The 22,536-nt window shown below is 42.6% G+C and overlaps 1 protein-coding gene across 5 annotated transcripts in view; it reads left to right on the forward strand.

Annotated features, from left to right (window-relative positions):
* The first annotated feature begins 5,576 nt into the window (after positions 1-5,576).
* Positions 5,577-22,536, forward strand: part of Ints14 (integrator complex subunit 14) — a 28,278-nt gene continuing 11,318 nt past the window's right edge. Inside the window, exons 1-8 of one of the 5 annotated variants that reach the window (XM_052712216.1) lie at positions 5,577-5,693; positions 6,473-6,767; positions 9,065-9,345; positions 11,574-11,681; positions 16,058-16,213; positions 17,441-17,559; positions 18,348-18,490; positions 21,075-21,167. In XM_052712216.1, the coding sequence (XP_052568176.1) occupies positions 9,124-9,345; positions 11,574-11,681; positions 16,058-16,213; positions 17,441-17,559; positions 18,348-18,490; positions 21,075-21,167 (841 nt within the window). In that variant the 5' untranslated portion in view covers positions 5,577-5,693; positions 6,473-6,767; positions 9,065-9,123. The other 4 variants (XM_052712232.1, XM_052712209.1, XM_052712222.1 and 1 more) reach the window with 4 other exon arrangements.

Below are 22,536 nucleotides of genomic sequence, written 5' to 3' on the forward strand. Positions count from 1 at the left end.
TGTGGGGGTCCTGGGAATTGTACTCACGTTGCTGGGCTTAGCGGCAAGAGCCTTTTACCCACAGAGCCATCTCACTGGCCCACAAATATTAAAATGTAAAAACATGCTGTGCTGGCTGGTTTTATGTCAACCTGACACTAACTAGAGTCATCAGAGAGGAGGGAGCCTCAGTTGAGAAAATGCCTCCATAATAGGGCTGTAGACAGTCCTGTGGGGCATTTTCTTAATTAGTGATTGTTGGGGAGGGCCCAGCCCATGGTGGGTAGTGCCATCCCTGGGCTGGTCGTCCTGGGTTTTATAAGAAAGCAGGCTGAGCAAGCCATGAGGAGCAAGCCAGTAAGCAGCACCCCTCCATGGCCTCTGCTTCAGCTCCTGCCTCCAGGTTCTGCCCTGTTTGAGTTCCTATTCTGTCTTCAGCAATGGACTATGGCTGTGGAAGTGTAAGCCAATAAACCCTCTCCTCCTCAAGTTGCTTTGGTGGTGGTGTTTCATCACAGTGATAATAACCCTAAGACACTTGGTTAGATAAATGATAGCACAGCTTCCAGCAGTCAATTATATCCAGTCATTAATTATTATTATTAATTAATAATAATGCAAAGTGCAGAACAGTATATACAGTATTGTTGCATCTAGTTAGAAAACATTATTTATAGTGCTCATACATAGTCATATGTAAATACACACATAAACATGCACACATACAAACAATTTTGCAAAGATTACATAGGAATAGGTAGAGAGCCGGGTGGTGGTGACGCACACCTTTAATCCCAGCACTCGGGAGGCAGAGGCAGGTGAATCTCTGTGAGTTCAAGTCCAGACTGGTCTACAAAGTGAGTTCCAGGACAGGCTCCAAAGCTACACAGAGAAACCCTGTCTCAAAAACCAAAACAAAACAAAAAACCAAAAAAAAAAATCAAAACAAAACAAAAAAAGATGCTATCAAGGTTTTACAAGACTGAGCATTGAGACTGACTAGGTGGGTAGGGGTCAAGATCAGAAAGGTCTTTAAAAATGTAGACTTTAAGACACTTTTCAAAAAAGAGTGTCCTGGGGAAAGCAATTCAGTTCCTTTTCTTACAGGGATGTAGTATCTGCCGGTTCTCTCTGCTTTTCCCTTTGACTTTACCCCCAAAGACCCCTCTACTTCCTGCCTGTCTTATCTCCATATCCAGCCTCACAGGAGACTGAGGGGTGGGGGTGGGGGAGCATCCAGCAGGGGAGGGGGATAAGGCACGCTCCTGTGTGCAAAGCAAAGAAGTTCATTGGAATTGAAAATGTATAAAAGCATTTCCTTGTTCAGTGAGTCTCTCTGTGACTTTAGAATAGAGAGCAGCTTTGTCACTTTCTCAAATGCTCTGAAAGAGACTGAAAGGGGCTGTGAGAGCAATGAAAAGAAAGAGGCCACAGTGTCTTCGTGAAGCTCCTTGCACAGGAAAAGAGACACAGAGGGGAAACGTAGAGTTAGAGTCTGCAGAGGCACAGCAACAGTTAGTTTCAGCGTTTGGGGCTGGGTAGTTGGCTGTTGAGTGCTTGCTGCACAAACATGAGCACCCAGATTTGGATCCCCAGCACCAGTATAAAAAGACAAGGTGATAGTACAAGTCTGTGACTCCGGAACTGGAGAGACCGCAACAGATATACATCTTCTGGGAGCTCACTAATCAGTCAGGCTTGCCAACCAGTGAGCTCCAGGTTCAGTGCATGACACCATCCTCCAAAATTTACATGGAGGGTCACTGAGGAAGACATCCTATGTCAACCCCGGATCTCCACCCATCTGTGCGCTCACACACAAACATGTACATACATCATGCACACAAAGATTTCATTGTTTTGGTATTAATCAGATCATGATCCAAAGAAACAAAACATTTAAAAAAAAGCAGTGAAATGCATGAGATTACTGGATATTTGAAAGTTGATTTATGGATATTAGAGATTTATTACTAGTAATTTTAAACTTGATAGCAGTAGTATAATTATGCTTTTTTAAAAGTTCTTGTTTTGGGGGATCTGGAGAGATGGCTCAGCGGTTAAGAACGCAGGCTGGTTTCCCAGAGGACAGGGATTGGTTCTCAATACCCACATGGCAGCTCACAGCCATCTGTAACTCCAGTCCCAGGGGATCTGACGCCCCCTGCTGGTCTCTGCCGCTCTTCTCTCCTCTAAGATGAAGATGGGATCCTCTGAGCAAGCTGCCTAGCAGACTAGCCAAATGATGATCTCTGTACTTGGTTGAGAGACCACGCCTCAAAAAGAATAAGGTGGGGACCAACTGAGGAAGATTCCTGACATCATGCTTGGGCCTCAACTCCACATGGACTCATAAGAACATGCATACACCACACACACACACACACACACACACACACACACACACACACACACACACACACACGATTTAAAAAAAAAGTTCTTATGTTTTAGAGATAGATACCAAAATGTTTCTGGACAAAATGTTATGCTATCTGGGATCTCCAGATATTATGTTGGGAAGGGGTAGGTTGAGATGTAAATGAGAGTGAAGACTGAGTAAAGAGTAGAAACTGGGTGAAGAGGGATTTGTTAAGCTATTTCTCCATCTTTGTGTTTCTCATCTTTTTCTTTTTCTTTTTTTTGGGGGGGAGGGGGAGGTCTCACTATGTATCCCTGGCTAGCCTGAACTCAATATGTAGATTAGGCTGTCTTGGAAAGCAGAGATCTGTGTATTTTGTCCCCCAAGTGCTGGAATTAAAGGTATATACAGCACCATGCTTGATTTTTTTTTTTTTTTTTTTTTTTTTTTTTTTTTTGGTTTTTCGAGACAGGGTTTCTCTGTGTAGCTTTGCGCCTTTCCTGGGACTCACTTGGTAGCCCAGGCTGGCCTCGAACTCACAGAGATCTGCCTGGCTCTGCCTCCCGAGTGCTGGGATTAAAGGCGTGCGCCACCACCGCCCGGCTTTTTTTTTTTTTTTTTTTTTTTTTAAAGATTTTGTTGTTGCTTTTCTTTTTTTTTCTCTCTCTTTTTTTTTTAATTTATTTATTTTAGATACACTGTTCTGCCTGCACATATCCCTGCAGGCCAGAAGAGGGCACCAGATCTCATTACAGATGGTTGTGAGCCACCACGTGGTTGCTGGGAATTGAACTCAGGACCTTTGGAAGAACAAGCAGTGCTCTTAACCTCTGAGCCATCTCTCCAGCCCCTGATTTTTTTTTTAAAGATGGGTTTCATGTAAACCAGACTGGTCTTGAAGTTAAGAAGTCCATATGTAATTGAATTTCTGATCCCCCTGCCTTCACTTCTTGAGTACTGGGATCCCAGGAGAGCACCCCAAGCCTTGTTTATGAGGACTATTGTGCCCCAAACCCAGGGCTTTGTGCACACTAAGCAAGCACTCTACCAGTTGAGCTACATCTCCTCCTCCAGAAAATTTCTTGAATAGTTTTTTTTTTTTAAGAGAAGGGTCATATCTCATATTTCACTAGACTTCTACTTTGGGGAAACAGTGGGATGAAGAACTGGACAAAAAGGACGAGCATGGAGCTTGGACAAGACTTAAAAGTGGGTTGGGGCCAGGCTAGAGGCTGCAGGAAGGAAGATAAAGGGTATGGGCCAGCACTGATGTGTAACGAGCAGGGAAGGACGGAAAGGGAAGCGGGCCCCCTCCTCGTCTTCTCACTTCCTCTGTGCTTACTATTTACCCTTCTCTTTGTAGATGAAAAACTCATCTTGGGAACTTAGTGGACAAACCATGAAACTCCAGTTCAGTTCACACGGTACAGAAAACTACATTTTCAACAAGTGCCCCTGGAAAACTGGGAAACTCCCTGTGAGCCCTAAATCCTAGCCCCTGACAGAAGCTCAGTATTTGTCACTAATGTCCTCTTCACCACACTATGACCAAAGCACTCTACCTTTCAAGGCCTGTGTCACAGCAGTTTACTGTTTCAAATCAGGAAATAAGGAGGCGAGGTGTTACAAAAGGGATGCTGTTTATTGATTTCCTTTAAAGTATGTGTGGGAACATGTAAAGACCATGGACAGTTAGGGTGGGAAAAAGAGACTTATCAGTCAGCTAAAGCTTGAAAGGCATCTCCTTTGACTCTTTCCATCAATGCTCTCTGATTTTATATTCACAGAAAAACCTTCTGATTTTTAATGGGGCTCCACTAAAAGGGAAAAAAAATCTCCAAAACATGTAATGGTTGTCATGGTCTCCTCTTGATAGTTCTCTTTTGTCATCAATTTTTAATAAACTGATCTTTTCCTTTCTAAGTCTCTGAAAAGCCAGTTGTTCAGCAGAACTAGGCCAGCAAAAATCTGATCACCCATCAGATCATTACTAATGAGCAAACTAATAAACTTAAGTTTAGACTTCAAGGTAATAAACCAGATCATGTCTCTAAGTTGGCTTAGGACAGTAACCCATAGCTGAGTCATGACCACACTGGGCAACTAGACAGATAACTCCTCTGCCTGAAAAGTCTTGGCCAGATCCCTCCCAAAAGGGGGAGATTAGAAAATATGACTAAATAGTCAGGCTGTAGTCTTACTTACCTAGAACCCCGTGACTGCTTAAACATAACAAGGTCTTCTAGGGGTTGAGGCTAGCCACATTGAGGCAAGATATTCTGAAGCAAACAGGAGCTAAATCTGCAGGCCGTGTGCCTTGATACTGGTAAAGATATCCCCAGAGCCTGATGTTGCTTTCTCTGCCACCTCTAACACAAAGAGGAAACAGGAAAGAACAACCAGAAACTAGACCCACACTCTCCCACAGGACAAGTTGTGACAAGTCAGTTCTAAGAGTTTTCCTTCCTTATCCCACTTGCAACCCACAAGCTAAAAAGAAAAAGTCATATGCTTAAGGCCTTCTAGGGAGCTCTGTATTCCCACTTGTAATTGATGTTGTGAAGCATTGCTCTTTGAACCATAACTACCCTGTTGGCATCCATTCAGGCCTACCACTGGCATTCCCTGGGCCCCAGCAAGTCACTTTTTGCCCACCTCACCCTCCAATCCCCCAAGGACCTCCCTGAGGCATATACTATGCTGAGGACATCCGGTGGACAGAGGAGCAGGCACAAACCTTATGAGGACGCCTAAATGCAAAACCCCTCAGCACACCTTAGGCACAGAAGCAATAACTGAGCCACGCCTGTCTGTCTCAAAGACAGTTAGGGAAAATAACATGGGCGTATGTCCTGAGGGGGACCCAGATCTCAATGCAAATTAGGTTCATGTCAGCCAGGTGCTTAGTCTGAGCACTCAGCCGGGAATTACAGTTTTTAAGAGTAGGAAGAGCATTCTGTCTACTGTGCAGAGGATGTGCTTGAGAATTCTGAAGAAAAGAAGCTATGACAGAATGAGTCGGAGACTGGCCAGGAGGGGTCTATAGAGAAAGCGAGGCCGAGGTAAATGGAGGGAAGCAAACGGAGAATGGGGCAAGAGGAGGAGGAAAGGTCCAGAAGCCGGCAAGGCTCAGCCTCCGCGGAAATTGGGCTCTGTGGGCAAGAGGCGGGGAAGATGCGCCCCTTAGCGTCCCAGCCGAGCTACAGCCCCGCTCCCGCCGTCTGGAAGCCCCGCCCAGGCCGCGCTGTCCGCCCGCTCCGGGTTCCCTTGTGAGGCGCGGCCCTTAAGTTCTGGCTGTGGCGCGCGGGCGGAAGGTTTAAGCGGACGGACCGCGGCTGGCGCTGCGCTCCGGGTGAGTCCGGGAAGCAGCGGCGTGAGGCTTGCGTTTCGTTGCTGGTTGGGGTTGCGGGGGAAGGGGTGACGGTGAAGCAGCAGCGGGCGGGCGACGGGCCTTCGCTGCCGCCCCCGCGGGGCGGCCGGCTCTGGGCGCCGGCTCCGGGGCCTGCTCCCGGCCTCCCTTCCGTGTGGCCCGGGGCTTCAGCGCGCCTCTTGGAAACAGCGGGATTTCGCGCCCGGCCAAGCCTCCTGTGTCCCCTCTTCCCCTGACAGACTTCCGTCCCTGGCCCCGGGGAGTTTCGTCTCCTCTTTCCCCAACAAATGTTTGGGGCTCGTTTTAAAGGTAAAAGTCTATTCTCCAAGTTGCAATCCATATGAAAGATGCTGTATTTCCGGCCATTCATTCAGAGAGGTGATCACCTGAGAACTCAGAGGAACTCATAGGGCAAGTCAGGGTGACAGGAAAACTGAGGTGGAATCAAGTTTTGGGAGCGAGACTCTTGAGAACGAAATGCAGTGAGCGGGCTAATTATCCCCTCCAGCGTAGAACTATAAATATAGTTGATGGCTTTTAGAGCAGTCAGGTGGTGAGGGAATATCATCGGGAGTAGTCTGTCCGGGAGAAAGAAGACCCTTAGTTGTCTGTAAAATGGTACCTATTTGGAAAGGCAGAGGGCTGTGTGGGGAAACTTGAAGATCAGAGCCAATCCAAGTGAAAAATACCGTGTTATCTCAAAATGCTAGGCTAGTAGATAGAGGTTTAATTTTTCTTTCTTTTTTTAAATTTTTAACTAGGTCCAGACTACTTGAGTGAACCAACCTTCAGAAATATTCCATTCTTTCGTTTATCCCAGTGCTTACAACCTGAGTACAAAATTGGATTGCCACAAGTTGGCCACGGCTGAGGAAGTGCACTTGGGACCTGACACAAATGCACCAGTGAGGAGAAAGAGCCAGCTTCTCAGGTGTCTTCAGAGAAGGCCAGACTGACAGCTGTGGTCACCCATTGCAGTACTAACAGCAGATTTCATGGGCTGGAAGTGCTTGTTGATACCTGATCCGAATAAACCATTTCCCATTCTCTTAAGAGGTGAGGGTAGTATTCTCCATGATCTTCAACTTTTAAAAAACATAAAGGTCTACATGCATAAATGTGACCACAAGAGCCAGATAAACTATACCTGAATAAAGTGCAGGAATTCCTGGTGTCTCTGTAAAATAGAAGAAAGGAAATGTAACTCTGTGTCCACAGTTAAATTTTATAATGTATTTTGCTAATGAATTAATGTTGTATGTTGTGATTAGGAGTAGTCCATTAGTTATGATTAGATATTTGTTGAGCACCTACTATGTGTCCGATGTAACTCTGAGTAGACATTAGTAAGCAAACTATTGTGATCCTTGCCCTTAGCTCGTTAATGCAGTTCTGAACTCATTTTTCTTGGAGCTTCTCTTCAGAACAGAGTTCTGCAGCATGGACTTAGAAAAATGCTAGTATGTAGCAAACCAAGGCAATAATGTGCTGGGTGGTGAGGCCATGTCATCTCCCAAAGGGTGACTACATTTAGCACACATTGTTTAGTGAAGCAGAGAGAGGGATGCATGTTTAATTTCTCTTTCAGGGGCTGGAGTGGTTCATGGGTTAAGAGCAGCACTTCTAGAGGACCTGAGTTAAGTTCTCAGCCCCCACATTAGGCAGCTCCCAAGCCCCTGTAACTCCACCTCCAGGGGATTCAACACTCTACTCTGGATTCTCCTCTGGATTCTGCTGGCACCTGCTCCTACATCGCATGCACTCACACAGACACATACACTGAGTATAACTAAATGAATTTTTGTTTTAATTTTCTTTCAGACTGTCTTAACATTTTGGATGCCTAGGAGAGTCTGAAAAAGTAATTCTTTTCTCTGGATTAACTTTATTGGTATTGGATACATGAGATGTTACAATATTTGAGATGTATCTATGGCCATTATGTGGTAAAAAGGTTTTCCTGTTTGATCTGAGTCCCTAACCCTTACATATAACATTGTTTCCAAGACCCAATATGTGCTGAGTTTCAACAACCTACTTAGAAAAGGAATTCTAGAATGTCACACATTTATAGTTGGGCATGTACCTAACAGGAAGTCTGCCTCTTGTTAAATTAGTGAACACTAAATTTTGAACCTGTTGAGTCTGTCCTAATTTTGTATAACATATGCAATGTGATTTTTCTTATTTTAGTCTCTTGAGACAGGGTTTCATATAGCTCACACTGGCCTCAAGCACCTCAGTAGCTAATAATGACCTTGGAATTCTGATCCTCCTCCTGAGGGCCAGGATTACAGTGACTTACAATGTAATTTAAAGTTTCTATTATTTGAGATAGAGTCTTACTATAGAGCCCTGGCTGTCTTGGAACTTACTATGTAGTCCAAACTGGCCTGGAACTCACAAATCTACCTCTCAGGTGCTTAGATTAAAGCCTGGGTCAATGCCACCGTGCCTGGCCTACAGTGTGATTTTTATGAATTCACATGTAGTACACGCACACACACACATACACATGCATTCAGGCACACACATGTATTATGAACTGCTTTTTAAAAAACTCATTCTTTAGACATAAATATTTCCTAAATCTGTGTCATTTATTTTAGCTCAATAACATTATTACACCTGCAGATTTAGAGAGGGTCAGCAGCCTCTGTCCATATGAGCAGATCTGTGTGTCTGGGAACGTTATTCTGGAGAACAGAGACATTTTCTCCACACTGATCTTATTCCATGATCTTAAAGAGCTCTTTCTTTCTCCCATTGTTATGTTTTTGCTCTTTTATACAGTTGCTTGGGGAAACTTTAACTTTCGTACAGATTCTTTAATTTTTCTTTTCCTAAAACAAAGGCTCCAAGCCACAAAGGAATTAAATACTTGCACTAATGCTACAGTATTCATCAAGATAGTAGCAAAAACAAACAGTCAGTTGTCAGGTAGTACATAGCATAGGATGGCTGGAGGTGTTCTTCAATAAACTGAGGTGATGTTGGAGTCTTTATTGTATTAAGTTGTGTAAAATTAGAGAGTGTGGAATCAAGGACTACCTGAGTTTAATGCGTTGCTGCATCTAGTGTCCTGGATTTATGGCTGCTCAGTGGGTGTACCCAGGAGAGGCCCTCACGGTGATCCAGGCTTCTTTAATTCTATGGGGCTCACATCCACATATTTCTAGTGTCCTGGATTTATGGCTGCTCAGTGGGTGTACCCAGGAGAGGCCCTCACGGTGAACCAGGCTTCTTTAATTCTATGGGGCTCACATCCACATATTTCTAGGAAATTAGTTCAAATGGTGTTGAAAAAAACCTTCCCTTCCCAGGATATGTAAGACCTTATTTCTTCTCCACAGCATTTCTCTGGTTGTAGCTGGCTCTCTGTTCTGAGAGGGAGTGCTAGAATTATTCCATCATGCCCACTGTGGTGGTAATGGATGTATCCCTTTCCATGACCCGACCTGTGTCTGTCGAGGGTTCTGAGGAATACCAGCGGAAGCACCTGGCTGCCCACGGCTTGACAATGCTGTTTGAACACATGGCCACAAACTACAAGCTTGAATTTACAGCACTTGTGGTTTTCTCCTCACTCTGGGAACTGATGGTCCCCTTCACAAGAGATTACAACACCCTGCAGGTACTCACAGCAATCAGTTATTGTCGATACTTTTTGACGGAGCCCAAATTTCCTGGGAGGTAACAGTATTGTGACTGTGGAATTGTTTCCTGAGTGTGTAGGTATGTTTCCTGAGTGTGTAGGTATGTTTCCTGCATGTGTAGGTATGTTTCCTGCGTGTGTAGGTATGCAGTCTGCAACCGCAAACAAGATTCACAAGGTCTAGCTTTCCTCTGCAGAGCCATGGGGTAGGGATGTGCTTTATTCCCTTCTCTTGGTTTTCTGGAATCTGAGGATAGTGCTCTGTACGCTAAAATTCAGCATCTTTATATCCAAACTTCTTTCTGCCTTCCCATAAAACTTAAGGAACTGAAAGTAGCCCATCCTCATTTTTTAAAATCATTATTATAAAAATTCAAAATTATATTTACCCTCTGACAGATAGCTTTGAGTTACAGATACCAAGATACACTTTCTTTTTCTTTTTCTTTTCTTTTCTTTTTTTTTTTTTTTGAGACAGGATTTTCTAAGTAGCCTTGGCTGTCCTGGAACTAGCTCTGTAGACCAGGTTGGCCTCGAACTCACAGAGATCCACCTGCCTCTGCCTCCCATATGCTGGGATTAAAGGTATGCACCACCACTGCCAGGCCCAAGATACACTTTTTAAACCTTGGCCAGTAGCTGTTATCTTCAAGGCTTTTCTGTGGTATGCTAAAGAATTTATTTTCTGACATCTTTAAATCATTAATATTTCCAAGGTGCTTAACATAGTACCTTGTCCTCAGTGAGTAGTCTGTTTGTGGAATTAAACTGAATAGTTTAAATGATAGTTAGGCAAGTTAGGAAGCAAGGATCATTTTAGCTTGAATTTTACACACACACACACACACACACACACACACACACACACATAAATGGGGCTGGAGAAATGGCTCAGCAGTTAAGAGTACTTAGTAGCACTTACTGCTCACGCAAAGGAACTGGGTCCTGTTCCCAGCACCCAAATAGCAGCTCACAACTGTCTGTAACTAGTTTCAGGAAATTTGACACCTCTTCTGACCTCTGAGGGCTCCTGCATGTACATGGTGCACATCATGTATACAAATACACACAAAATAAATAGTTTTAAAATATATATGTAAAAAAAAAACATTTTTTGTTAAGGTGTTCCAATTTTAGCTCCCATTTTATTTTATTTTTTCTTCTAATTGTATTAGATCACTTTGGGGGAATTTGAAACGAGGTCTTTTGTACCCAGGCAGACCTCCAATTCTCAATCTTTCTCAGCCTCTTGAGTACTGGCATTACAGATATGCACCACCATGCCTGGCTTTTACTAATTTCTTACAAATGATTAAGCTTAAGGATTTTGATATTCAGAAGTTCTGAAATTTGAAGAATTACTGTGTATGGAATTGAGAAGTCGTAATTAAGATCTGGAACTCTGAAGTCAGGCTGCTTGGATTCAGATGCAGGCTCTGCCCTCTCTCATCATGAGAAAGTTACTTAATCGTTCTGTACCTTGATTTCCTTGTTTAAAAGAGGTATAAATGGCCGGGCGGTGGTGGCGCACGCCTTTAATCCCAGCACTCGGGAGGCAGAGCCAGGCGGATCTCTGTGAGTTCGAGGCCAGCCTGGTCTCCAAAGCGAGTTCCAGGAAAGGCGCAAAGCTACACAGAGAAACCCTGTCTCGAAAAAAAAAAAAAAGAGGTATAAATGTACATGATGGCCAGGTGTACATAAGTGCTGGAAATGGTGTTTACAATGTGATTAATGGCTGCGTGGTGGTGGCGCACACCTTTAATCCTAGTGCTCGGGAGGCAGAAGCAGGCAGATCTCTGAGTTCAGGCCAGCCTTGTCTACAGAGCGAGTTCCAGGACAGCCAGGGCTACACAGAGAAACCTTTCTCAAAAAACCAAACCAACAACCAAACAACAACAACAAAAAAGATGTGGTTAATGTTCGATACAGTTGACATTTTCGTGACCTTCAGTTCTTGACTTCGGTGTTCTCAGTCCACTCAGACACAGACATAGGACTGCCCCCTCTCACCTGATAAGAGGACAAAATGAAGAAAGCTAATTTAACTATCCTTTATAGGTGAGAAACTCTTTTTCTTTAAAGAACCTGTCCCTTGGGGCTCTCAGAGGCTTAGTGTACCCTGTGTAGCAAGTATGCTTTGAATAATTTGCGTTTTCTAATAACAAACAATAAAGAACAGTAAGTACTTGTATCTTTTATTCTACAAGGAAGCACTGAGTAACATGGATGATTATGACAAAACCTGCTTGGAGTCTGCCTTAGTTGGTGTTTGCAATATTGTCCAGCAAGAATGGGGTGGAGCCATTCCTTGCCAGGTAACGATCAATTCTTTCTCATCATGCTAAGTTAAAAAGCATCAGCTGCTGAGTGCTTTAGTTTTCTTTAGCTCATTCACTAGCAGATGACACAGCTTCATCATTCCGGGAACTATATTTTACACCATAGGTGTTTGAAAAGGGCTCTGAATCACCCCACTTCATCACACTAATCTCCTCCACATCATGCTAGTGTGCTTACGAAGCAGCACAGTTCCGCCTCAAGGAAAGCAAAGTAAACTGACTCACTACAAAGTAGTGCCATTTGTAGAAGAGAGAAAGGGCCCACAGTGGAGTGTAAGAACTGCACTCCCTGGAAAGGGTAATTGTAATTTTGAGTGGTGATTGTAAATATCAATACAATCTGGTCTGTCTTCATTACTTCAGTGTAGTATGTAGTCAGCAGGCTTCTAACTGTCTCAACTCTAAACTGTGGAAGTGGAGAAAAAAATATCAAAAACTGTCTTGCTCCTTTTTGAAGCCCACAGTGGTTCCTTATTAGCATCAAATCAAAGCAGAGTAGCAACAGGAAAGAGAATTAATTAGATGTCTGGTGTAAACAGATACTTTGAGAAGTAGTGGCATATTTAAAAGGAGAAAACAGCCGGGCAGCAGTGGCACACGCCTTTGATCCCAGCACTTGGGAGGCAGAGCCAGGTAGATCTCTGTGAGTTTGAGGCCAGCCTGGGCTACAGAGTGCGATCCAGGACAGGCACCAAAACTACACAGAGAAACCCTGTCTCGAAAAACCAAAACCAAAACCAAAACAAAAAAAAAAAAAAAAGGAAACATACTGCCAACAGGAAAATTATAGCAGTCTACAGTTTTTCTGTGTTTAGGCTTTGTAGATTTCTGTAACACTCACTCAACGCTGTAGGAATAGTGTGATAACAGCCATAGCATAATAAATGAATGAGCATGGCTGTGTTGCTTTAGTTACAAAACTAGACAATGGTTAGGTTGTGGCCTCTGGTCAGTTTGCCCTAGTATGTGATGTGTGACTTTCTATTAGAGGGTCAGTTCAGGATTCCTCAGTAATATCAGTGGCATAATTAGTATTTTATTTTTTTTGGTTTTTCGAGACAGGGTTTCTCTGTGTAGTTTTGCGCCTTTCCTGGAACTCACTTTGTAGACCAGGCTGGCCTCGAACTCACAGAGATCCGCCTGCCTCTGCCTCCCGAGTGCTGGGATTAAAGGCGTGCACCACCACCGCCCGGCTAGTATTTTATTTTTTAATTCACAGTAAATGTGTAAAGCCAGGCACATAACACACACCTATAATTACCAGTTTAAGACTAGCCCATGCTACCAAGTGAGACCTTGTCTTACAAAAACAAAACAAGGGGGCTTGGAGAGGTGGCTTAGCAGTTAAGAGCACTGACTGTTCTTCCAGAGGACCTCGGTTCAATTCCCAGCAACCCACATGGCTGCTCATAACTATCTGTAACCCCAGTCCCAGAGTATCCAAGGGCATGAGTCATGCACATGGAACACAAACATACATACAGACAAAACATCTATACAAATAAAATGAAAGAATGGGGGGGTGCTCAGTGATTAACAGCACTGGCTGCTCTTACAGAGGACCTGGATTTGATTCCCAGCACCAACGTGGCAGCTCCTATCTGTAACTACAGTCTCAGGGGCTCTGATGTCCTCTTCTGCCCTCTTCTGCCTTCCTTGGGCACCATACATATAGGTGTACACATATGATGCACAGACATACATATAGGCAAAACACTCATACATATAAAATAAAATAATAATAATAATAATAATAATAATAATAATAATAAAAGCAGCAACAGTAGTTATAAGATTGAAGTTGCTTGGCAGTGAAGAAAGGCTAGAGGTTGACTGAAAAGACATAGAGGTGGATGTAGTGCAGAGGACTGTGGCTTCCAGCACCCACAATGCAACTCACAACTGCCTGTAACTCCAGCTCCAGGAGATCTGATGGGTGGATGCCTTCTTTTGTCTTCCTCTGGCATCAGGCACACCTGTGGTGCATATATTCCCATGCAGGCACTCAGGCATCACATAATAAATAGATAATAAATGTTTAAGAAGACAGCAAATGCCTTTTGATTAATTCTTTTCAGGAAAACAGTTAGTACATAACTTTATAAGCATCATTTCCCTTGCCTGTATGTACATCTGTGCACCATGTGCATGCCTGGAATATTCAAATGAATATCTGATTTTCTAATAATCAACTGAATAAATGAAGGTTTTTGTCAGTATCTCCTGAACTGGTGGTCAGCAGGTAGCAGTTTCATTTGCTCTTCTGTGATCAGAGGGGTCAGGACTGATTTTAAGAGCCCAACCTTTGTACCATGCAGACATCACCTTTTGCTGTTTTGTTTTGTTTCTTAAGGGGGAAAAGAAGAACCTGAATTGGAGATGAACTGTGTCAGAGGGCTTAATCCATTTAGACTTGCTAAGCGTATAAGCTCCAAAGTACTCTTTGAGAAATGATGGTTATTGGTGATTTTACAACCAGTTAATATGAAATTTATTTAAATGTGGAACAGCTGGCTTGTACCTTCATTATCTGAGTGAAGTCTTTCACTTTGGCCTTACCTGAAATCTGTCCTAAAAACAGCATGTGTAGCTCAGTGGGTGAGGCGCTTAGGCTTCAAAAGCCTGGTACCTGAGTTCAGTCCACGGAAGCCTCATAAAGATGAAGAAAGAACTGACGATAAGGTGTCCTCGACCTCCACATATGTGTATATCATGTATAAACACACACACACACACACACACACACACACACACACACACACACACCAGCATCCTATGAAAGCTAGTATAAGAAGTAAATCACACTATTTAGAAATTGTTGGTTCCTAGAAGAAGAAATTGCCTAGCAGTCAATTGACTGTCTTCTCAAAAGATGAGATCCATCCAGGGGACCTCCATCCTGCATTTCATGGTAGAAGTCAGTGTAGGTGCTGGTAGCCCACGTGGTTCAGCCACCCACTGGGCTAAAGAGAACCAAATTAGTCTCCTTTGGAATGCTTAGGAAGTCCACCAGGGCTTCACTATCACCCAAGCAGTGGGAAAAGAGATACCATATTCAGGTTGATTTTATTGGCCTTTTCAAATTACAAATTAAACATGGCATTTTTTAAAGGTCTTGTTCACTGCTGCCAAAATGGCCTGACAGATATTTTTACACTTAATAGTGAGGACAAGTAACAGCACCAGATGCATTTTTAAAGTAGTTGTCTTTTTAGTTGACCAAGAATAGGATTTATCATCTTTAAAATAAAGTAGCAAAATTCAGGTTTTTGGACTTTTTCCTCTAGGGATACATATCAATGTGTTTTACCATTTCTTAGACCAGTGCCTTAAGTACTAATTCCTTATCTATTAAGTGAAAATTGGCTATGATTCTTTTTTTTTCCTTTAAATGTTCAAAGGTAAACTCGGAAAATAACTAGAGTTGAATGTGGTGGTACACACCTTTATTCTCAGCACACAGGAGATAGAGGCAGACAGATCTTTGTGAGTTAGAGGCCAGCCTGGTCTACATAGTGAATTCTAAGTCAGCCAGAGCTAAAAAGTGAGGCCCTGTGTTTAAAAAACAAAACAAAAATAATTGTTGAACGAAATAAAGTGTATACATTTTAGATACACAGTTCATTGACTTCACAAATGCATATACCTATGTAAACACCACTTTAATGAAGATAGGTTTCCAACCTACCTCCCACTCCAGGTTCAGGGAACCTTGGGGAAGAGGCTGAAGAAAGAATGTAAGAGCTGGAAGATAGGGAGGATGCTGTGACATGCTGTCCTCTGGACGTGACTTGACACCCCACTCCTGAATTCACAGCAGTCGTCACCTGCACAGGACCACGCTAGTGAGAGTTGCGCTGTGTATCAAGGAGGGTCTCAGGAGGCCCCATCGTGGCTGAGGAGATATTGGCAGTTGATGACTACTGAGGGAAGGGAAGGAACTTCTCCTTGGAGGTGGAGCCACTTGTAGATTGCTCTGCTCCAGGGGCGGCTCCACACTCGTGAATAAAGGCAGCACTAATTGTACTCAGCAGGTGGTTTTAAAATATATAGAGAAGAGAAGGGGGAAACCAAGTTGAGAATGTTTTGGGGGTAGCCTGAGGAGAAATGGAAAAGGAGAGAGAGAGAGTGGATATGATCAAAATACATTTATATATCTGAACTCCTCAAAGAATAAAAGATAATTTATACGGATAAAACATATAGAATGTTTCTGTCACCCACAGAGCCTCCCCACGCTTCTTTCTAGCAAGAGTAGAGCTACTCTTATATACTTTAATCAGAAATAATTTAAAAGGAAGAAAATAATAAATATGACATTTAACGTACAAGCCTCCTGTCTTTACAAACAGGTTGTTCTGGTGACTGATGGCTGTCTCGGCATTGGCAGAGGGTCACTGCGACATTCCCTAGCTACTCAGAATCAAAGAAGTGAGAACAACAGATTTCCACTCCCCTTTCCTTTCCCATCTAAGTTGTATGTCATGTGCATGGCAAATTTGGAGGAGGTAATGCTTTTTACTCAGCTCTTTTTAGTTTGATTGAATGTTAAGATTTGATCTCTTTGTTGATACATTTGATGAATGCTGTATTATATACACCATAACATTGTCTACCGGTTTCAACTGAAGCTGGTCATAATTGAAAAAGACTCTGCGCCGGGCGGTTGTGACACACGCCTTTAATCCCAGCACTTGGGAGGCAGAGGCAGGTGGATCTCTGTGAGTTCGAGGCCAGCCTGGTCTACAGAGTGAGTTCCAGGACAGGCACCAAAACTACACAGAGAAACCTTGTCTGGGGGGTAGGGGGTGGGAATTGATGAATAAAAAGACTCTGCATCTCAAATGCTTATTGACATTCAGAGGTACCCAACTTGGGAACATAGCTGGGGTTGACTTTCTTCCTGCTGGTGGGTTGTGGAGGATCTAGGTGGTTTTTTTTTTTGGGGGGGGGGGGGGGTGAGGGTGTTAATTATGTCTCTTATCAGGAATTCTTATATCCATTCCAGCAAAAATGTTGAAAGAGTATATATGCCTTAATTTGGGGAGTAAAATAATGTTACTCTTAGACATGTTTTATTAAATGCTATACTTCCTAGTTTTGCCATTTGAGAAGGTTATTTAACTTTTCTCCACGTCATTTTTTTTTTCTATGAAATGTAGATGAGAGGCAAATGGATCTCTGAGTTTGAAGCCAGCCCAGTGTCCATAGCAAGTTCCAGGCCAGCCAGGGCTACACAGTGAAAGGAAAGCTATAGGTGATGGTTAGAACACCTTCCTGGGGAAGGCTGGCCGGCCTCCCCCCCCGGGGGGGGGGGGGGTTCTGATTCTCCTGTCTGAAGTGGTGCTACTGGTGTCATTTCTTTTTTTTTCTTTTTTCTTTTTTTTTTTTTTTGAGACAGGGTTTCTTTGTGTAGCTTTGGTGGCTGTCCTGGAACTCACTCTGTAGACTAGGCTGGCCTTGAACTCACAGAGATCCATCTGCCTCTGCCTCACGAGTGCTGGGATTAAAGGCGTGAGCCACCACCACCATCACCTGGCCTCTGGTGACATTTCTTTATTACTTTACTCTTTTGTAGCTTTGAGTCAAATAGTAGTTATTTCTTTGTCATTTTCTGTTAAGAAAATCATCCCAGGCATTTCCTGCTGGTGTCATGATGATGTTAGCCTTGGTGTACTGAGTGATTGGTAATTTATGCAGTGGTGAAGGAAAGGGTCATCTCTTTTGCTTTGCAGCTTCAGAGCACCGATTCCTTGGAATGCCTTGAACGACTCATAGACTTAAACAATGGTGAAGGGCAAATTTTTACTATTGATGGCCCCCTGTGTTTGAAAAATGTACAGTCTATGTTTGGGTGAGTATATGTGTAAAGCTTTTTCTCCTTTATATTTCCAGAATATAGTATGACAGCCAGGAAGAACATCTGTTTTATTACTGCTGATTGTGTGATTAAATTTTCCTCAGGAGCCCCTTTCTCGGATAAAATGATTAGAAGTAGTAGTTTAAAAGTTGGCTTGTTTTTCAGTTAGGTATGACTAAGTCTATAACGCCTGCCACACTGACTTCTTTTAGAATGGCTCAACAGTTTCAAAGGTTAAATTGTCCAGGCCTTCTCTAATGGAAAGCTTATCACAGATGTCAGCTTGTATTGCTGTCACAAATACTCAGGTTTAGTCTTAGAACCAGTGGGAAAGAGTAACAAAATTTGAATGTTTAAAGATTTCTTGTAGAGCCGGGCGGTGGTGGCGCACGCCTTTAATCCCAGCACTCGGGAGGCAGAGCCAGGCGGATCTCTGTGAGTTCGAGGCCAGCCTGGTCTCCAAAGCGAGTTCCAGGAAAGGCGCAAAGCTACACAGAGAAACCCTGTCTCGAAAAACCAAAAAAAAAAAAAAAAAAAAAAAAAAAAGATTTCTTGTAGGACTGGAGAAATGGCTCAGTGGTTAAGAGCACTGCCTGCTCTTCCAGAGGACCTGGGTTCAATTCCCAGCACCCACATGGCAGCTCACAACTGTCTGTAACTCCAGTTTTAGGGGATCTGACACCCATGGCAAAACACCAATGCATATAAAATAAAAATAAATAAATTAAAAAAAAGATTTCTTGTATATGTGCCTTATCACTGTTCCCTATAACATATTCTAGGAAACTGATAGATCTGGCGTACACGCCTTTCCATGCTGTTCTCAAGTGTGGCCACCTAACAGCTGATGTACAAGTCTTCCCCAGGCCAGAGCCTTTTGTTATAGATGAAGAAATTGATCCTATCCCTAAAGTCATTAACACAGGTAACTTTTTTGAAACTTCCTTCTTAATTTTCCCATTATCTTTATCTTAACTAAGAGCTGGCAAGTTACTGTTTTTTATGGTGAGATCTTGAGTTAACCTCCAATCTCTAGTCACTATAACTACATATTACTAGAGTTAGAAATAATGGCCAGATTGATTTAAAATGATAAGGTGTTTCTTCATTCTAGTGTTCTCCCAGCTGAGCTATTTTAGCCACCTGAGATGATTTTTAGTAAAGACACTGAGATTAATTAGCATCGTAACTAAAGTATATGAAGAATTGTCTTCCAGACATGGTTCTGTGACTTTTGCTGTGACCCTGGAAGTTGCTTCTTCCAGTCCTTATTGACTAGGTGTGGGGAATGAACCAGTCAGTTGCTAAACTCTTTGTTCTGATAGACAGAACCATTCCAGCCCTGCTTCTTGTATTACAACTAAAACAAAATGTTTTTGCATCCTACTGCTTTGATCTAGTACATTTTTGTTGATGCCATGCTTAGCTGAATTTAACAACCTTAATAGTGAAAACTAGCAGTCAGGAAAGAGAATTGTCTCCCACTGGTTGGAGGACTCCTTGAGTGGTGAGTGTATGCCAAAGCTCTCAGGGATGGATATCACCACTGTTAGTCTTGTTGTTACCTGGTCTAATATAGTCTGACACCTACTAGATGCTCAGTGGATAATTGCCCTGTCAATAAATGATTAAAAATAAGTGTGTGGTAAATAAATGTTTGTTGTTCGAAGTGTAGAAATTTTAGAATGAAAAACTGTGAGCATACTTTTTGCTTTAGCTTTTGGCTGTCTGGAAGTACATACCCATGTGGGTTAATTGTAACAGAGTATATTAATGCACCTAATGTTTTGTTGCCTTCAAACCAATTAAATTCTACTTCCTTCCTGCCCTTTATCTGAATATTTCTTTTCTTTCCAATATGAGCTTTTAACCTTAAGATACTTGTGTAATTTCTGGTAGCTCTGGCTGGCCTAAATCATTGTTTAGTGTTTGTTGTAGACCCATTTCTACTCAAGTGAAAACTGCCAGCTGTTAGATGCTTGCCTAGGCAGGTGCTGACAGCAGGTCTCCAGGGAAGGACATACCCTGGTGTATTAGAAGAGTGATTACTTGGCATGATTCTGGTATTTTAAAATTGTTTTGCTGATATGGCTGTGCTGTTGATATACTTAGAAGAAAAATTGAAAAACAATTCAATAAATACTTTGAAAGGTTTCCTTCTATGAAGAATAATGAATGACTCTGTTTTCTTTATAATTTTTAGTGTTTTCAAAGTTTTGTGTTAATTACTTATATAATCAAAAATTTTATTAAAAATTCGATTTAGCCGGTGGTGGTGGTAGTGGTGGTGGTGGTGGTGGTGGTGGTGGTGGTGGTGGCGGTGGTGGCGGCGGCGGTAGCGGCGGCAGCAGCGGCGGCAGCAGCAGCGGCGGCACACGCCTTTAATCCCAGTACTGAGAGGCAGAGACAGGCGGATCTCTGAATTAAAGGCCAGCCTGGTCTACAGAGTGAGTTCCAGGGCAGCCAGGGCTACACAGAGAAACCCTGTCTCAAAAAAAAAATATTCTGTTTAACTTTAATTTTTTATTTTATTTTTGAGACAGGGTCTCACTAGGTAGCTCTGGCTGGCCTAGAATTCACCACATAAAGCAGGCCATCAATCTCTGACTCCCGGGTACTAGGATTGAAGGCATGTACCACCATGCCCATCCATGAGCTTTTATTTGTTTTAGGTTTTCAGGAAAGAATTTGAGGCTGTAGTATAGCTTCTATAAAGGGAAGAAATCATTATTATATTGATTTTGTATAGAATGTATTTCTCTCTCAAGGAAATATTCTTTTTGGATGTGGATGTGGTATACACATGTAAGTGTGCAGGTGCATGTACCCATGCAGGTGTATAGAGAGGCCAGAGGAAGACATTGGGATCTTCTCTCATTCCTGCCTTGTTGCCTTGAGACAAGGTCCCACTAAACTAGAAGCTCCCATTCCATTGGCTCTGCTGGATGGCCAGCAGTCTCCCAGGATCTCCCTGTCAACAACCCCCAATCCTGGAGTTACAGGCACATCAGTTATGCCCTGTTTTTTTGTTTTTGATTTTGTTTTTGTTTTGTGGAGAGCTGGGGATTCTAACGGAGTCTCATGCTCAATCACTCTTAACCACAAGGCCCATCTCCCACCCCAAAGGAATGTTATTCAAGTGACAGCTTTACTTTCCAAAGGCTGAATAAGGGTGTTGTAGGTGCTTAACTTTCTACATGCTGTGACCTACTACCCTTGATTACACAGAGGAATTTGACCTTTCAGCTTTTGCCTTGGTTAAGGTTCTAGCCTCATAAAAATAAAGTTTACCTAGTTTTGTTTTAAAAGTTGAATTAATTAAATAAGAGTCATTATTATTTGAGCTACTTAAAGTGAAAATTATTCATGATCCTCAGAAAAGTTTAACAATTTCCCTAGGTTTCATATTTGAAATCTTTACCTTAAAACAGTGTTTATAGGATCTAACATATAGACAACAATGTAGTTTCCCTATTGTGAATAATTCTGTGTTGATTCCTCCCTTACAGATTTGGAAATAGTGGGCTTTATTGATATAGCTGATATTTCCAGCCCCCCAGTTTTGTCCAGGCATTTGGTCTTGCCCATAGCACTTAACAAAGGTGAGTTCTTCTCTTCTCATACCTTTGGTTCACACGAAGCATCATGTTCTCTAAAGTCATTCTTCAGTGTTAGATGGTAAGCGGGCCCATTGTACAGAATTTAAAGAAAAAGAAATGAATTGGATTTTAGAAATTGAATGTTGCCTGAGATACCAGACTAGATAACATGCCGCCTTACACTGTGGAAACTTTTGACACATTACTTTGTGCACTGGTTTGTGGATTCATGGTGAAAGGCCTCTTTAGAAGTGACAGCTCTGGAAAGCTCCAGGGCTTTCCTAATAGAAACAGAGAGCAGGGGGAGGACAGACCTGCTTTGTTCTGCCACTGCCAAGCATGTCAGAACTACAAGAAGAAATGTTATTGAATGCATCATGAGTCCCATTGTGAGGCTTCATTGCAGATTGTGCCTCACTAAGAACTATAAAGTCATGTCCCTAAATTCAGCATCTCTATGAAATATGCCAATCTCTAGCTTTTTGAAATGTTCATCTTCTGTGTTCTGAGTTGACCATCTATCTTATATTTACCAGCTCTCTTCAAGAAATGTAAGTAGCAAGTCAAATTTCCACCTACTGAATCATATATTCTGTTAATGCCTCATTATCTCAGTCACACATTCACAGCAAGAATCATTGAATGTTCTTTTGCTTGTTTTTTGAGACAAGGTCTTACTCTATACCTTAGGCTAGCCTCAAACTCAGAACATTGTCTGCCTGAGCCTCCTGAGTGCTGGGATACAGGCATGAGCCACCATGCCCAGTTCACAAGCAAAATCTTGATATTCACCCACAGCAGCTTAGTGGGATCATTGTGTTTATCAACCTATGTTCTCAGAGAACATCCAGATTGCCCTAATTGTCAGGTATGCCTATATAATTGCTAAGACAGAAAATAAGCAAACTATTGTGGGCAGGGAACAGTACAAGGACAAATAAGAGAAGGCAGAATAGAGCAGTATTTTAGGGAGCATTGAATACCAACCTATACTGGAAGATTCTTCCTATTGAAGTAAAGAGTCTGTGAACAAAAGAGCAGAAGGCTGTTCCTAGAGGAAAGATTCACCTACAGCAGTCAGTGTGGGAAAGAACCCTCACTACAGCAGTCAGTGTGGGAAAGAACCCGCAGTTGGGAAGTTCAGTCAAGAAGCTCGTGGAGGAACCACTGTATTCTTACCTTGTGTCTGCTGTGTGAGGGCTGTCATCTTAGGCCACACCTAGCACGTCTTTGTCTGATTCTGTTTAGATTGATGCCTCAATCCTCCAAATGGCATCTCATTGAATTTCCTACAGGAATGGTACAAAATCGTTTTTATGTCCAGCTCCCCTGGGCTATAATTCATAAACCATAGGTTCCCCATTTAAAGTAT

The sequence above is a fragment of the Peromyscus californicus genome, unplaced genomic scaffold, assembly GCF_007827085.1.
Source record: "Peromyscus californicus insignis strain IS unplaced genomic scaffold, ASM782708v3 Scaffold_11__1_contigs__length_118956290, whole genome shotgun sequence".
Lineage (NCBI taxonomy): Eukaryota > Metazoa > Chordata > Mammalia > Rodentia > Cricetidae > Peromyscus > Peromyscus californicus.